General features: G+C 46.7%; 1 protein-coding gene across 1 annotated transcript in view; it reads right to left on the bottom strand.

The window, feature by feature from the left end:
• TXNDC15 (thioredoxin domain containing 15) overlaps positions 1–17,542 on the bottom strand; it is a 360,487-nt gene that overhangs the window by 243,462 nt on the left and 99,483 nt on the right. The window contains exon 3 of the mRNA XM_069652576.1: positions 8,091–8,254. Coding sequence (XP_069508677.1) covers positions 8,091–8,254 — 164 coding nt within the window. The remainder of the gene's footprint in view (positions 1–8,090; positions 8,255–17,542) is intronic.

Raw genomic sequence — 17,542 nt, 5'->3', positions numbered from 1 at the left:
GTTCCCACAGGTGTCCTGACGAAAACGGTACCTCACATGTGTGGGTGCACCTACCGGGGCACAAAAGGAAAAGGGTAACCCACTGGTAACCCCAAGCCTTTCGGCACAGCACATTTTGTTCATGTGGGCAACCTACACATTTGGGCCCTGCGCCCAATATGTGAGCAGCAATGCCCTTTCCAACGACACGTCTGTCGATCTCTGGCTTGAAATACAGCCGGAGATCGAGGGGGAGAAAGGTGCAGGCTCACCTTGTGTTTTCACTGCAGCAGCCCGAAATGGCTGCTGCAGTGAAAATTACTTTCAAGTCGGCGTGCTTTACGCACGCTGACGTGAAACTGAAGGTAATCCAGCCCCCTGGCAGTGAGGGGGGACCTCCCCCTCCGATAGCCCGGGGGTTGGATTACTGTTTTGAGCGATCCCTGCTTTGCAGGGATCGCTCAAAACAGTGTGCCAACAAGGATGAGATATCTCGTCCTTGGCACTTAAGGGGTTAAACACCGGAGAAAAGCACACCCAAGTCTGAGAGTCCTGTATAGTCGGAAAAAGGACTAGGTTTCAAATGCAGTTTAAATAACATTCACAAATGTCCCAGCGCTATTCCAGCGTGCCACAGGCTAATAATCACAGTATTAATCTAGTGTAGGTAAGGTTGCTATGTGGCAGAGTATCCAGGGTAGAGTACGGCTCTATTCCTTACCCAAGCCACTCCTACCTTACTAGTCGCTGCTGGTTGAAGGCTGGCCACTGGCTTCCCCTGCTGACACCTGCAGGAGCGGTCCTTTGTCTAGAGGCCCTCAGCCTCAGAGGCTGCATGGACAGAGGGCTGCCCTTGGAAGGTCAGTGATGACCAACGAAGCCACCAATGAGGGGAGGAGGGCAGGCTGGGAGGCGGGAGGGATCAGGAAACAAGGAAATGTTGGGAGGAGGGAGAACAACGGTGCTGAGAGCGCTAAGATTTAAAAGCAAAAATTACACAAAGAGGCCCAGGAGGGTCTCTTTCCAAGCTTCACTCACCTGCTGAACGCCAGAACTGGTTCTATAGCGCCCAGATGCCAGAGGGCTTGTGCGCGTTTTACAAGTGAAATATATATTTTTTTAAATGTGGTGAGAAGATTAAATCCCCTGGCCAAACTGCCACAAAAGACAACTGCCCAATCTATTGGTTTTGACTTCTTTAGTACCAAAGTAGTAGAGATCCCTAGTAGGGAAAGGCATCTACCCAGGCTGAAGGGGCCGATAACCCTACTTTAGCGAGTTTTGCATTTGCACAAAGGAATGACCAGAACCTGGCAGAACCTCTGAGAGAGGGTTATGCTCACTTGGCTTCCACTGGGGCGTTGGGGCATGGTTGGAGCCCTCCCTCGAGCTGGCTCCTCGAAATCTAAGAATGGTTGGACCTGTGGCTCTGGAGCTGGTTGTTGCCCCTGCGTGAAGAGGAGAGGCGATGAGTATGGAGTGTGGGAATCGTAACTTCCCCCAGCCCTTTTGTGCCAGAATACGTTCGGCAAGCACTTTCCCATATACGCTCACCTGTAATTTCGTGATGAACAGCTATCCGTCCTGCTTTCCTCAGCAGGGGCGCGTTGAATGGATCAAGTTACTTCACTGGTCCGTGAGGGCGTTGATCCAGACTAGCTGCGACCAATCCATGTATAAGCTAAGTCTTTAGTATGATTATAGTTCGATTAGAGTGTTTGTATTCCACCTCAAAAGTAATTCTAGCAATGTCTTATTCCATTTCCATAGGTACGGGAGGAGTATCTGGGTCGAAGAGGATCCGGGAGACCCTAGAGGCTGATGGCGTTCCAACAGTGACAGGTAAGATAGTCTTTATAAGGGAGCTTTAGTCTCTTGTATTTATGCGGCCATACGAATACATAGGAGTCCTAACCTGTTTGTTCTTGTTCTTGTTTCCTCGTAGGTGTCTACCAACGACGCAGAATGGTGTCCTGTTCCGCGATGAAGATTGCCGGAGGAAGTCTCCGACTCCGACCGTGATGGAATGGATGCAAGAAGATGATTCCGGCACAGGCCGCCACAAGTTGCAGGTGAGAGGCACGCTCTGCGATGTAGTGACTGGAGCGTTCAGCGGTGTAGCGGCTGGCAACAGGTAAGATATCCGTTCCGCGATGTTGAGGGTGGTAAAGGCAGGATGCACGTCCGAAGAAGGAGCGGCTGGCAACAGGCAAGAAGTGTGCTGCGCTCAGCATGTTGAGGCTGGTACAAGGCAGGATGTGAGTCCGAAGATGGAGCGGTGGTCAGCAGGTAAGAAGTGCGCTGCGCTCCGCGATGTTGTAGCTGAACTGAAGACGCTCACAGAGATGGGCGGAAGACTGCAGGTAAGAAGCGTTCTCAGAGGAGTCTTCAGGATGAGAAAACCCAGAGAGGCACCGGTGAGTACATCGGAGAGCGTTACGCTGCTTGGAAGCAGAATAACGCGAAGCAAGGGCACGTGGATGGGCTGGCCTTATTGAGGCTGGTTCAGGCCCCTCCCATTAGCTCCGCCTACCAACTCCACCTTGCCCTTCTTTGGGCCTGTAGCATGTGCCTTCCAGTTCTGATCCCTGGCCACGCCCGGCCCAGCTGCACACGCCCTAGGCCTAGAGTGTGCAGAGCACACTCTAAGATGAGCCTGGCGCCAGGACTGGGTCCAATGAGACCCCGTGGGTGAGGAAGGACTGGCCCAACGACCAGTGGTCATGACAGAGAGCTACCTCTGAAAATCAAGGATGGGGCCAGAGTGCACCCTTTTTGTTCAGGAAAAAGAGGCTACTATATCAAGGATGCAGTGACTGGGATGCCAACTGAAAAACTCAGCTTGTGATCATCAGGAGCCATGGGAGGGTGGTCATGGAGTTGGCTCATTCACATCTTACAGCCGGCCACCAGAGAGTGACCAAGACCCAAGAACAAATTCTACTCACCCGGCCTATGCACAGATGTTAAAGCATATAGGGAGCTGCTGTGACCTCTGCCACAAGATCTCGGCTAATGCCGTTCTCAGATCTTCCTTACAACCATTGCCAATTATAGAGGTTGTCAAGAATCGTAATTGACATTATAGGACTCCTTGAACCATCTAAATTGGGTAAAAATTGGTCATCCTCGATTATACAAACAGTTATCCGGAGGCCTTGACCCTCAGAAACACAGGCCAGAAGATTCCTACATGCCTCATCCCCTTCCTCTCCCAAGTAGGATTCCCAAAAGAAATCCTCGTGGACTAGGGTATGACATTTATGTCCCTCCTGATGCAAGAATTGAGCTACTAAACAAACCACTGAGAACTGTCTACCACCCACGGGCTGAGGGTCTAGTCAAACATTTCAATCAAACCCTGAAGCAAATACTACATAAATTGGTGGAAACAGATGGAAACAATTGGTATCAATTACGCACCTTTGGGATACTCCACTTTTGAAGCCTTATGTGGGAAGAGAACCCAGAGATGTACTTAACACGTTACAAGAAACTTCAGAAGAAAGTGAGGAGGCTGCGTTACCCATGTCCCAAGCTCCTCATTAAATGAAATCCCACATGAAAGTCGTAAGGGATATTGTGAGTCCACACCTCTACAAATCACAGGAACACCAGAACAAAAATGTTGATCGACAGATGGGGACTAGATATTTTTCGGCAGGAGATCATGTGTTGGTCCTCCTGCCCCCACCGCCAACAATACAATGGTCTCTAGGTGGTATGGCCCTTACAAAATACTCTATAGGAAGGGACCCCTCAATTGCCTCGTTTCCCAACCCCACAGGCTGCAAAAAATTCAAGTTTACCATGTACATCACATGGAGAACCAACCCAGTAGGACAAAGTACCGCCACCATGGCAAACATCTTGGTTGAGCAAAAACATGGTCTCAACCTGATCCCTGAGAATCTAACCCAACAACAAAAAAGGATCACCGGGATATGCTAAACCAATTCTCTGAGGTTTTCTCTGAAGAGCCACGGAGGGTCATAAACTCTTTCCATTACATTCAAACCCGTGAGGGGTAGACTATTAACCTTAAGCCCCATCACATCCCTGAGGTACATAGGAAGGTTATAAAGGAAGAGATTACTCGCATGGTAAAGCTAGGTGTAATAGAACCATTAGAGTACTTGCCTCCCCCCCCTCACACTAACCCCATAGCAAAAACCAGATGGTTCTTCTTGTTTTTGTAGTGATTTTCAAAGACTAAATGGCATCTCCCTATTTGATAGCGAACCCATGCCAAGAATAGAATATAAGAGGTTGGGGTTACCACCCTATATCAAGAGCTATTGGAAAGTCCTCCTGAATCCAACGGACAAAGAAAAGACTACCATCTCTAGACCTTAATTCACTGTCCTCTCCTTTGGCCTTCATGGCACCCCAGCTACATTCCAAAGGCTGATGTAGAAGGGGCGAGACCCTACTCTACAATTTCAGGAGCCTATCTTGACGCTATCGTAATGCATAGTAAAAGTTGGGAGGAACACCTATTCCACCTCTATGAAATTAACAGATCCATGAGAAGGATGGCACTTCAGGCCAATCCAAAGAAGTGTAATTTTGCCCAGAATGTTGTTAAATACCTTGTCTATTTCATGGGAAATGGCCTTGTTGAGCCCCAGACCGAGAATGTGAAAGCAGTTGCCTTAACCCCTAACCCAAAGACCAAGCGGGAACGCTGAGCCTTTCTCGGACTGACAGAGTATTATCGCAGATACATATCTAACTTCTCATCTATCGAGCTGGTTTTACAGATTAATTGTTAGGGAGTTTTACTAAAGTGAACCTTTAGTAGGACTGAAGACGACTCACTATTGGGTGTACAGAGCGAAGGTTTGGCCTGAACTACCCAAAATGTCCTACACTAAGCAGCCAGGCTTAGTGTAGGAGGGAGAAGGGCTGTAGGTAAGTACAAAGACCTCAGGCTCAGGACACATCTATAGCCAAGGATACACTTACACCCCTTAGTTTTATACAAAATATAGTTATTTATTATAAAACTAAGGTTACGAACACAATACAAGAGTTACAGGTAAGTAAAATTATTCACAGATATTCTATCAGGTAATATTGTCCCTGTATACAAGGTTGCCATACATATAGTCGCCGGGAAAAAGCATAGGCGACATTATATATGGGGACAATATATGGGGTAAATTTGAGCGGGGCCCCACATGTTCCTTATGATGTCTCCGCAAATAAAAAAACAGCGCCATTCTTGCATGGCGACATTTTTGCGGGGACATTATCACATGGAACCATATATTGACAGTAAGACATTTGTTCAGCATTACTCAGTGCAATAGTAGATTCTTAGATGATATACAGGTAAGTAGTTCGAGTAGTATACAAAAAGAAAAATGTAGAGTGTCCCAGAATCTGCACTGCAAGTGGGGAAGTAAATTACCTTAAAGCTAAAATAAACAAATCATGACATAAAGAGAGGCATATGTTAAGTCTAATCAATAGTCAAATAGTTATGCGCAGCTGGGCATGCTACTCTGACATAAAGCTTACCAAAGTAAAAGCAGTCAATCTATGTATCACTGTTCTTTGAGATTGTCCCACAGTGTATCCAGCCTACACCTGTAATTGGCATAACATATATAAACAAACAATTCACACCACTTTGGAACTCTGCTGTTCACTGGTCACTAAAATACATCTATGATGTTTGAAAGAACATCCTTTGCAAAATGGTCAAATACCACTGGGGCAGAGAAAAGTCTGAAGGGCACCTCCAAGTATTTGCTAGTCTCCAAAAAATACTCTGTTTACGGGATTGAAGGGAAGCACCTGTGCATGCGTTCTGTACAGTAAAATGGGGTTTTAATGCCATTTTAACATTTTACAGCCATTTTTATGGTGAATGTTAAACTAGGCTTTGCTGAAAGTCCACCATCAGCCTGATGCAATTTTTTGCCTCTTCCGCGAGAAAGCCTGTGGGTCGGTATGCAAGGGTGGACTGGCCTATAGGGAACGCTGGAGATTTCATGGTAGACCTCTGTATCCTGGGCCACTTTTGCAAGGTAACCTATTTTATTTCCAACTTTTCTCACAGTAAAATGGGTTGGGCTTGCTGAAAATGTGTAATATGGGTCCACGTAAAGAATTATTTCTAGGGCCTCTTTTGGCCCCCAGTCAGTCCAACACTGTCTTTGTTGCAGCCAGTGTTCTCGCCTTCATCTCTTCTATTCTATTCTATTCTGTTGTCTCTTCTGGGGTGCCTTTCTCAACCCAGGTACTTCGTTTCCCCTTCCATCCCTGAATCGTCCTATGCTTCTGCTGCAGGTGTCCCCATGACCCGATTTACCAGGTATTGATCACCATTACCAGCTGCTGCAGCTTTTTTTACTGCCGGCAGAATGACACCAGCAAAAAGTGTCGTCAGTGTTTCCCTGCTTATAGAGTCTCATCTACTATGCATGAATATCCTTAGAATAATGGGTGGCACCCCAACTGACCATGTTTCAGACGTGAGTCCTTGACCATGAAATTACAGGGCACCCGCTGCACCAAATTTAGCCACATGTCATGACAAAGACTGCAACGAAATTAGCTCCTTTTCACATAACGCAAAGGTATGGTTACTAAATGCTTTCACACACGCAAAATAAAAGATCAAAACAAATAGTCATTGCAGCCCACACAACAAATATACACCACTAACAATAACTAAACATTAATTATGAATTATTTGCATGCTAATACTCAAATTCATGATTATTAACCATTTCTTAATTATAACTTCAGCACTTGTGCGTAGTGCCTAATGTCATGTAGTAGTGCACAATAATCGGTAAGCAATTAGCACTATGTGCAAATATCTCCTTAAAGTAGAAAAAAGAACAGGAACATGCCCTCTCCAGAAATTAGTGGACCAGAGCAAACAGCATACACAACACCCCCAAAAGACTGCAGCAGGGGTCTGTAACCTGTGTCTCTCCAGGTGTGTTGGACTAGGACTCCCATGATCACTCACCATTGACAATGCTGGCTAAGCCTGATGGAAGTTGTAGTCCAACACATAGCGAGACAAAGATTTAAGATCCTTGGGCTCCTGTAATGAAATGGTTGGAACAAGTACAGGAATGTTAATGAGTTTGCAAAGCCATTCTCATCAGGCATAATCACACTGGCGGCATTCCAATGGTAAAATGGCAAAACATGGGATTTCTTCTATGCGCAAACGTGCTGAGGAATTCTGTTGATCTGGGGATTTTTGCAAACCTAAGGACGAACGTGCTTCTGACTACAGTGAGATGTTTTGTTTAAATACTGGATTTTCCTGCAAGGACATCATTTGAGGGGCGCTAGGGGTTTCCCTTGCTACCACCAGCCAAACAGAATAAATATCCTGTGATGTCACTTGGGGCAGGGTCAAATGACATCACTTTCTGTGATTTCATCAGAGGTCAATGGTAGTGTGATGTCACCTCCACTAGTACTGGCATTTTGGTGAAATGACGTCCCTGGAATGTGTGCATCCATGTTATACTGACGTATCTAAATGACTGAAGTGCCTGCCTTCGGAGGTCAGGTGTTTGAATGCCAGCAGGGCTGAGGCATTGCTTCCGAGGTCTATAAAATAGGCATCTTCGAGATGGCTAAGAACATCTTACCAAACAGCGAGTCTGTGAGAGAAAGACCAATTAAAAACAATTGTCATTATTATAAATCAAAATACAGATAATATTACGCAGAGGTGGAATAAGCATAAGCTTTCAAGTCCCATAGACTTCAATAGATGGTGGTCGCGACACGTTTTCCTCATGTGACCATCATCTGATAAAGAAGTCTACGGGACTTTGAAAGCATATGCATCTGCCATCTCTGCATAATATTTTGTTAGTCCACTTAAAGGAACCAACACTTCCAATTTGTATGATTTTACAACTGGACTAACATGGCATCAACCCTTTTCGCTGGCAAACAAAATATGCAATGACAACATAAAACAATGCTTATGAATATTAGATATCCAATGGTGAAAACTGATGAAACAAAAAAAAAAGAATGTAAAATTCAAACTTCAATAATAAAAGCAGTAATTTAAAACCAAATTAAGAGTTTACTAATTCACGGTTTTCATTTGAAAATACCTGCTATGCTGAGAAGCATCAAGAGCCAAGAAATGTATGGTGGGAAACGCACGTGGCAGGCAATTAAAATGAGGAGCCAACCCTGCTGAGAAATGACACCAAGGTGTATAAAACAGAACCAGAGTACATTCGCTGCTGTTTGGGTTCAAAAACTCCATCAAGTCCTGCAATGGGGAGAATACAGATTGTTATACAAGTTGTATGAGAAGGTCTAGATTTTATTAAAGACATGTAGGCAAGTACCATGGGTCCCCTCTCTTCACCTGTAACTCAGAGCAGACAATAACCTATAGCCACAAGACTGCATTTTCCATGAAATACTGCATACAAGTAGTCTGCAATGAAAACAAACCTGTGAACCGCTGCCTCCATCAAAGTCTCCATTTTCATCCCTTTCATGTTTATGCACCTTTTTGTTTGATGTGACTCGCAATCCGATGACCAAACCCGAAAAACAACTGTAAAGCTCTTTCGCTCCCAGAACACTTCTTCACTCCCTTTGAGGGCTCCCACTAGCAAGGTTTACTGTCTGTTTCTGCAACAACCAGCTACCAAAGAATTAGGACCAAGGTAAGCCAACAGTATCTGGTAATAATAATCAATACAACACAAGCCAATATATACAGAATTCACAGCTTTGTGCGCAAAGATCAAACGCAGAATTAGGAAAACCATTCATCATCACCAAATATTACAGATGAAAACAGGTATAATTTACAACAAACCAATTAAAGCAGTTATACAAGCTTCTGTGTCATTAATTGAATCTAGACTTTCTTGGACAAAAATTGGATTAAGAAAATAACAAGTTACTTACCAACTGGTAACGTTCTTTCGACTGGATGTTCCTCCAACGTATTCCACATTTGTAAGTGTGCGCCTTGTACAATTCCACACCATTCCACCCCCTCTGGACATTACTGGCTACATGCCGTTTGGACACCCCACCCCTTTCTCTGGATTTCAGCCCCTTCACACATGAGACAGTTGCCTGAAATCAGCGAAACATCAATGCAGTCTTAGAAGGACCGGACAGAGCTCATTCTAAGCACCTCGACGCAAGGAATAAAACTGAAATATCCCTATGGGACCTCGAAAACTACGTTTCAAGGCACTAAGACTCACCATTTCTGAGACATTTGCCGCAAAACACTGCACCGCGGCAGGTTGAGGCAGCAGGTGGGGAGAGCGGACAAAAGATCCCAGTGTGCTGCTGCTGTTCTGACTTGAGTGTCGTGTAGACCGATGAGACCTCCGTCCCCAAGTGACGCACAGGGGAACTAAATAGAAACCCGCTGTACGACCTTTGAGGCCACAGGTGAGAGATGTCTTCTCGGATCCACGGAGCCTCTAGGAACACCGATGCTGCTGTCAAGAGGGAATGAGGTTAAGCACCAGGCAAGCACAATACAATAAGGAAAACAAGTAACTAAAGTGTCTTACCTATCTGGTGTAATGGAGACCCAGGTGACCTAGTAGGGAGGTTCGAGGCTCATTAGATGCGGCGGTCCCTGGAATGGTAGAACCGCAGGTTCAGCGTGGATGAAGAGTAGCCACCTGTGGGAGTCAGGGCTGGACTTGAATCCCCAGTAGGGAAAAGGCGTAGAAGATCAGCAAGGTACCAAGGGATGATCCAAAGACAAGTCGAGGTGCAGTCCAAATATCCGGCAACAGGTAAAGAGTTCCAAGCAAAAGTACCAAGGGGTGTCCGAGGGAGTCCGAGATAGATTTCCGTGGTCAAGGTAAACAAGGAGCAAGTTGTAACGCCAAACAGTGTCCGAAGCCAGCTGAGAAGCAATGAGCGTTCTGTCTCTCAGTCCTTTATACTGATCGCCCCTGGGTCACGTGACTTCTCTGGATCATGTGACGTCCACCAAGATCACATGGGGAACGCCGTAGTGTATCACGTGACTGGTGTGAGGACGTGAGGCCGCCCTTTCTGCTATACGTTCTCCAAGGCAGTTGCCAATGCAGAAAGGGTTGCAATCGAGCCCGTACACTGGTACGGAGTTTTCGGTTCTGTGGGTTCACCGAATCACTTGAGCCTCGAAGCTTGGGAGGAGGTGTTGGGGGAATGTGGGCAGTGTTCTGATGTGTCGTGGCCTGGTGTGCAGAGGATCGCCTAACATAGCCCCCCCCCCCAACGGCCCACGACCTCGTGGGCAGGACGGATGATCCCTATGGAAGCGGGCAACCAACCGCGGGGCGTTCAAATCAGACGCGGAAACCCACGAACGCTCCTCCGGGCCGTAACCCGTCCAATCCACCAGATACTGGAGTCTACCCCTAAACCACCTAGAACCCAAAATGGCCGACACCTCAAAAACATCAGGAGAGGTCAAGGACACCGGCGCAACAGGGGTACGAAGACGGACTGAGTCGGGACAGGGTTTGAGGAGGGAGACATGAAACACAGGATGGATACGCCAAGAGCTGGGGAGTACTAAACGGAAAGCCACCGGATTAACAACCTGTGAGATCACATACGGCCCGACAAAGCGAGGCAGCAACTTCCGGCAACCCACTAGTCGAAGATGCCGGGAAGATAACCAGACCCTAGAACCCACCACCAGAGGGGGAGCAGCACGACGCTTGCCATCCACACGGGCCTTCATGGAGGCCTTTGCTTCAGTGAGATGAACCACTGTACTTGCATGAATAGCCGAAAGATCCCTAAGACATGTCGTGGCCGCAGGATTCAAAGAACCAGAGGCATCAGGGACCGGCAAAACCTTGGGATGTTGACCATAGAGGGCGTAAAAAGGAGAATAACCAGTAGCTGAATGAGCCGCGTTGTTATACGCGAACTCCGCAAGCCGCAAAACGGCCAACCAAGAGGACTGGTGTTGCAATATGAGGCAACGAAGGTATTGTTCCATCGATTGATTCGTCCTTTCGGTTTGGCCATCGGTCTCCGGATGATAGGCCGAAGAATACCTCGTATCGATGCCCAACAGTTTCGTCAAGGACCTCCAAAACCGAGAGGTGAACTGTGAACCTCGATCGGAAACAATGACCGAAGGGAGGCCGAATAACAAACACATGTTCAAAAAACAAGTCCGCCAAGACAGGGGCCGAAGGGATACCCCTACAAGGAACAAAACGGGCCATTTTAGTGAACGTGTCCACCACTACCCAGACGGTGTCAAAGCCTTTGGACTTGGGGAGATCGGTAACGAAATCCATTGTTAACGTATGCCAGGGCCTGGGAGGTACCGGAAGTGGAAGCAACAATCCAACCGGTCGACCCCTTTGATGTTTAGCCTGAGCACATACCGCACAAGATCTGACATAACACTCTACATCGCGCTTCATAGAAGGCCACCAACACCAACGCTTGAGAAGATCTAAAGTGCGCTCTTGTCCGGGATGGGCATTAAAGGGAGCGTCATGAGACCACTCAAGGGCTAGGTTACGTGTATCAGGTGTAGGAAGAAACAGGCATTCATGTACGAAAGGTAGACCATCAGAATATACAGGATCCCATTCTCGCAACTGGTCAGAATGATTGCTAGTCCAGGACCGGACCGAATCTAATAGTGACAATGAGGGTGTACAGAGACAAATCACATGGCTTTTACCGAGAACAGTGTCGGGGAATGTAGGCAACTGGACCCCTCCCGGAGAACGTGACAAGGCATCCGCCTTCCCATGTGAAATGCCAGGACGGTGCATGATATGGAAATCAAAGGCGGAAAAGAAAAGATGCCATCGGACCTGTCTGCTATTGATGCATTTCAAAGAAGCCAGATCCTGTAGGTTCCGATGATCGGAGTATACCGTGACGGGATGTCTAGCCCCCAGAAGATGATGACGCCAGACACGGAAAGCATCCATGACAGCCAAGAGTTCTTTCTCCGTGACGGTATAATGAGACTCAGTACTGGAAAACTTACGGGAATGATATGCAACTGGATGTAATTTGCCTGTATTTGGACATGTTTGTGATAATACCGCACCGAGGGCAAAGGAAGAGGCATCCGCCTCAACTATGAACGGAAGATCAGGATTAGGATGTTGGAGTACCGGTGCGGTAGTAAAGGCGGTTTTCAAAGCCTCAAAAGCCTCCTGCTGTTCTCTCTGCCATTGATAAGATACCTGAGGACTAGTCAGGGCCGTAAGCGGGGCTACAATTGTGGAAAAGGAAGAAATGAAACGTCTGTAAAAGTTGGCGAACCCTAAAAAAGCCTGCAAGGATTTGAGTGTACGAGGTACTGGCCAATCTAAGACTGCTTTGACCTTAGATTCATTCATGGATAACGCCCCAGGGGTGATGTGAAAACCCAAAAACTCGACGGTTGTCTTATGGAACTGACATTTCTCAGGTTTGGCAAACAAGGAATGTTCTCTCAAACGGGTCAATATTTCTCGGACATGATTCACGTGTTCATCAAGGTCTCGAGAAAAGATTAGGATATCGTCCAAGTACACAACCATATATACATCCAATATATCCCTGAATATGTCGTTCATGAATCGTTGGAAAGTGGCCGGGGCGTTACATAGGCCAAAGGGCATGACCAGATATTCGTACAAGCCATACCGAGTGCAGAAAGCGGTCTTCCACTCGTCTCCCTCGCGGACGCGTACTAAGTTGTATGCGCCGCGTAGGTCGAGCTTAGTGAAGACGGAAGCGTGTGTTAAATGGTCTAGAAGTGGAGTGATTAACGGGATGGGATACCTATCCTTTTTAGTGATAGCGTTAAGACGCCGATAATCTACACAAGGGCGTAAATCCCCCTCCTTCTTAGGTACAAAGAAGATAGGACTTGCCGCGGGTGAAGTGGAGGGGCGAATGTGTCCTAGTCGCAGGGCGTTCTGTACATAGTCTTTCAACGCCAGTTCCTCCGAAGGGGACAAAGAATAGATCCTGCCCAAAGGAATATTGGAATCGGGAAGCAGTTCGATTGGGCAGTCATATGGTCTGTGTGGAGGGAGTACCTCAGACGAGCCCCGGTCGAACACTGACTCGAATTCTCTGTATTCTGGCGGAATCCCAGATACCAACCCCCCAACAGTATGTGTATGCACAAGCTCCGGATCGTCGACAGTCAGTGCGAGTTGGGCTAAGGCCCCCAAGGCCCGGGAAGGTGTGTCAGGGGCTTGATGGACCGGAAGACAATAATTCTGACAGATATCAGACTCAAAGACTACAGTACCTGACTGCCAATTGATCAACGGATTATGTTCATGTAACCATGGAATCCCTAGGATGATGCCGAATTGGGGTGTGGTGATCAAATCAAAACTCAGGGTTTCGGTGTGTACTTCTTGTATGGTTAACAAGAGGGGTGCGGTTTGCTGTTTGACAGGACCAGAAACCAGTGCAGAGCCGTCCACGGCTTGGACATGTTCCGGTCGTGTTTTCACCACTAAAGGTAGGTTGAGGGAATGGGCCAAATCAATATCTATGTAATTACCAGTGGCACCTGAATCAATAATGATATTGACTGCATGAAGAAGGCCTGTAGAGGGACATAGGGTAGCCCTTACAGAAATGGGTTGAACACGAGTAATGGCAAGGGAGGTACCCGGAGAAGATGACGGAACACTCGACCTGTTCTCCGGTTCTAAGGTCGAGCCGTCCGAAAAACCTGACTCTTCCTGGGCCGTCGAGGACACTCTTTCACGAAATGTCCAGTGGTACCACAATAAAAGCATGCATTATCCACCCTTCTACGTTCTCTCTCAGATGTTGTAATAGGACTACGTAACCCTCCCACTTGCATAGGTTCTTCGGTACTGGAAGCAGGAGTGCCAACAAGAGTGGGAGAGGAAGTGGCCCCCAATTCGGCTCTACGCTCCGATCGTCGTGCATCTACCTGCAAGACCAGATCAACCAATTCTTGATACTGAGTAGGCATAGAAGGGATCACTGCTAGTGCATCTTTCATGGTGTTACTCAACCCCCTATAGAAAACCACCGCCCTCTTGTTTTCTGGCCATGATGTTTCCGCAACTAGCTGATTGAATCGGGCGATGTAATCTATCAGCGACCTTTTACCCTGAGTCAATTCCAACAACTCCAAATCCCTAGACTGTACCTTGTGTCGGGTATCGAATGCTCGGGCCATTTCTAGGAGCAGCAAATCAAAGTCATAAAGAACTGGGCTATTGTTCTCTAACAGGGGATTAGCCCAAGCGGCTGCTGTTCCGGCCAAATGGGAAAGGGCGAAGGCAGCTTTAGCAGTGGAGGTGGAAAAAGCCAAAGGTCTGCATAGGAAATGTAACTTGCACTGATTAATAAAGGTTCTGAACTTCTTGGGATCCCCTTGATAGCGTTCAGGAGCAGCTAGGGGGGAAGGGGTTGGAAGTATCATCGGAGTTGGGACTACAGGAGCAATAACGGGAGAGGGCGTAGTGGAGGAGCTGGCATCGCCAAACTCAGGGTCTGCAGGAAGGGAATGTTGAACACTTTGTATGGAATCTAACCTTTGATGGATCACAGCGTTTGCGGCGGCCATATCTGCCCTTAATATTGTAATTGCCTGAACCAAAGCAGCTATGGGTTCATCCGTGGATCCCTGCATCGTCTGACACGACTATACGGCTTCTCAGCCTGTTCTGACTTGAGTGTCGTGTAGACCGATGAGACCTCCGTCCCCAAGTGACGCACAGGGGAACTAAATAGAAACCCGCTGTACGACCTTTGAGGCCACAGGTGAGAGATGTCTTCTCGGATCCACGGAGCCTCTAGGAACACCGATGCTGCTGTCAAGAGGGAATGAGGTTAAGCACCAGGCAAGCACAATACAATAAGGAAAACAAGTAACTAAAGTGTCTTACCTATCTGGTGTAATGGAGACCCAGGTGACCTAGTAGGGAGGTTCGAGGCTCATTAGATGCGGCGGTCCCTGGAATGGTAGAACCGCAGGTTCAGCGTGGATGAAGAGTAGCCACCTGTGGGAGTCAGGGCTGGACTTGAATCCCCAGTAGGGAAAAGGCGTAGAAGATCAGCAAGGTACCAAGGGATGATCCAAAGACAAGTCGAGGTGCAGTCCAAATATCCGGCAACAGGTAAAGAGTTCCAAGCAAAAGTACCAAGGGGTGTCCGAGGGAGTCCGAGATAGATTTCCGTGGTCAAGGTAAACAAGGAGCAAGTTGTAACGCCAAACAGTGTCCGAAGCCAGCTGAGAAGCAATGAGCGTTCTGTGTCTCAGTCCTTTATACTGATCGCCCCTGGGTCACGTGACTTCTCTGGATCATGTGACGTCCACCAAGATCACATGGGGAACGCCGTAGTGTATCACGTGACTGGTGTGAGGACGTGAGGCCGCCCTTTCTGCTATACGTTCTCCAAGGCAGTTGCCAATGCAGAAAGGGTTGCAATCGAGCCCGTACACTGGTACGGAGTTTTCGGTTCTGTGGGTTCACCGAATCACTTGAGCCTCGAAGCTTGGGAGGAGGTGTTGGGGGAATGTGGGCAGTGTTCTGATGTGTCGTGGCCTGGTGTGCAGAGGATCGCCTAACAGCTGCACGCCAACTCTCGCCTCCCCTCCACATCTGCTCCGGGGTATGTCAGCCACACATGCCCATTCTCAGGCCAGTTCACTTATCTACAGAATCATTGATTTTTAACAATTGATGAGTGTGTTATGTCTGGCTACAGAACCTGTGTGGAGTGCGGGTACTTTTTGCCAGTCATATGATTCACCCGGCTTCCTTCCAGATTTGAATTATACTATTTGTGTTCGCTTACGATTAACACAAATTATACTTCTATTTCTTTTTCCACATTTACATTTTCTACAAAATTTTAATAAATCAATTTATATTTCTATATGGTTTTAGAAAAACTGGGTCTAAATCATAGGACTTTGCTTAGTGCAATTTGCACGTTTAGTTGTAGTTCCTGGTTTGTGAGGTTACAAATTACAGTCTTCTCATATTCTGTCTCAGGTTTCCTCTCGATTTTGTTGCGACTCCGGTTTGTTGTTCTGCTTGTTGTTTTGAAGTATACGTTTGGTTTTGTGTTGTTGCAATATCTCAGGAGTTCTTCTAAAAAAGGACAAATCACAATTCACGTTGCTACTGGTGCATTGATGTACAACTGGATGTTGCGATTCTTGAATAGTTGTGCCATTTAGTTCTTTCACACCTTGTGGATTTGCTGGACTCATTCGATTTCCGTTTGTGTCTTTATTGTCTTTTTTCTTAAAAAGGTAAACAAGATCTCTTTTTGATAATCATTCTAGTCTCCAATGAGCCTACTTTGCTTACTGAGATCTCTAGTAAAATGGCCTAAGCTATATCATCCGTCATTTGATCATTTTTTTAATGTAGCCAATGGCACGTTTATTCTATTTCAGTTTCCAATTGTTTAATTTACTCCAAAGTTGGTAAATATGCTTTTCTGCTTGCTCTATAAGCTCTCCAGTTGTATTCAATAGTAGTTTGTATTTTATTGAATTTATATAGCCCTTTACTCCAAAGTGCTTTACATAATAATAAATAAACATACAGCAAGCATAAGATGACAATTGAACCACAACCTGAAAAAAGCATAAAGAACAACTTACAATATTGCAGCGGTGAGGAGGGTGTGGGAGGGGGGGAGGTGTGCAAGGGAGTAGTAGGTGTTAGAGGAGATAAGAACGGGGGAAAGAGGGAATGCAAGAATGTGAGGGAAGAAGAGCGGAGAAGTTGAGACAACAATAAAGCGGGGGAAGGGAGGAAGGGGATAGGAGGGATGGAGAGGGTAAGGAAGAGGAGGAGTAAGAGGTAAGGGTAAAGGGGAAGGGAGGAGGTAGGGAAGGTGGGGTGTTAGGAAGGTGAGTGGAAGAGGTAAGATTTTAGAGAAGAGCGAAAGGAAGAGTAGGAGGGAGAAGAGGGGATGTGAAGGGGGAGGCGGTTCCAGTGGAAAGGAGCAAGGAGTTGGAAGGAGCGGAAGCGAGAGGGGGCGCAGGGTGGAGGAGGAGGAGAGAGTAGGAAAAGATTAGCAGAGCGGAGAGGACGAGAAGGGGTGTAGAAGGAAAGAAGGGAGGAGAGGTAGGGGGGAGCAAGATCATTCTGTTAAATTTTGTTTGTCTTCGTCATAGGAGGGACATATGCATATTCTTAATCTCCAGGGGATACGACCAACTCTAAAATATTAATGGATGTTTTGAACTCCCCATCATTTGGCTAGTTTTTTCTTAGATTATTTACAAAGTTATACAATTTTGACTAATGAAAAATTACATCTCTTTTTTTGGCCATTGGGTCTACTGTTACAAGTGTTTCCAAACAGTTCTTCTGCTTCCCACAATGAAATATAATGAGTCATCCCCCTCCATCAGAAGATATAGCTTCTCCAAGCCAGACCCAGAAGTCCTACATTGAAAAGAAGGAATTTCCCTTTAAGGGAAACCCTTACTATATACTCAACAGAACACAGCATTTACACTGATAAGCCACGCGGTTCCGGGGATACACGTGTCCCAGATGCGACTTTCTGAATACAGAAACAAGTG

The sequence above is a fragment of the Ambystoma mexicanum genome, chromosome 3p (genome assembly GCF_040938575.1).
Source record: "Ambystoma mexicanum isolate Mex_15411 chromosome 3p, UKY_AmexF1_1, whole genome shotgun sequence".
NCBI lineage: Eukaryota > Metazoa > Chordata > Amphibia > Caudata > Ambystomatidae > Ambystoma > Ambystoma mexicanum.
This window is presented reverse-complemented; position numbering and strand designations above follow the sequence as displayed.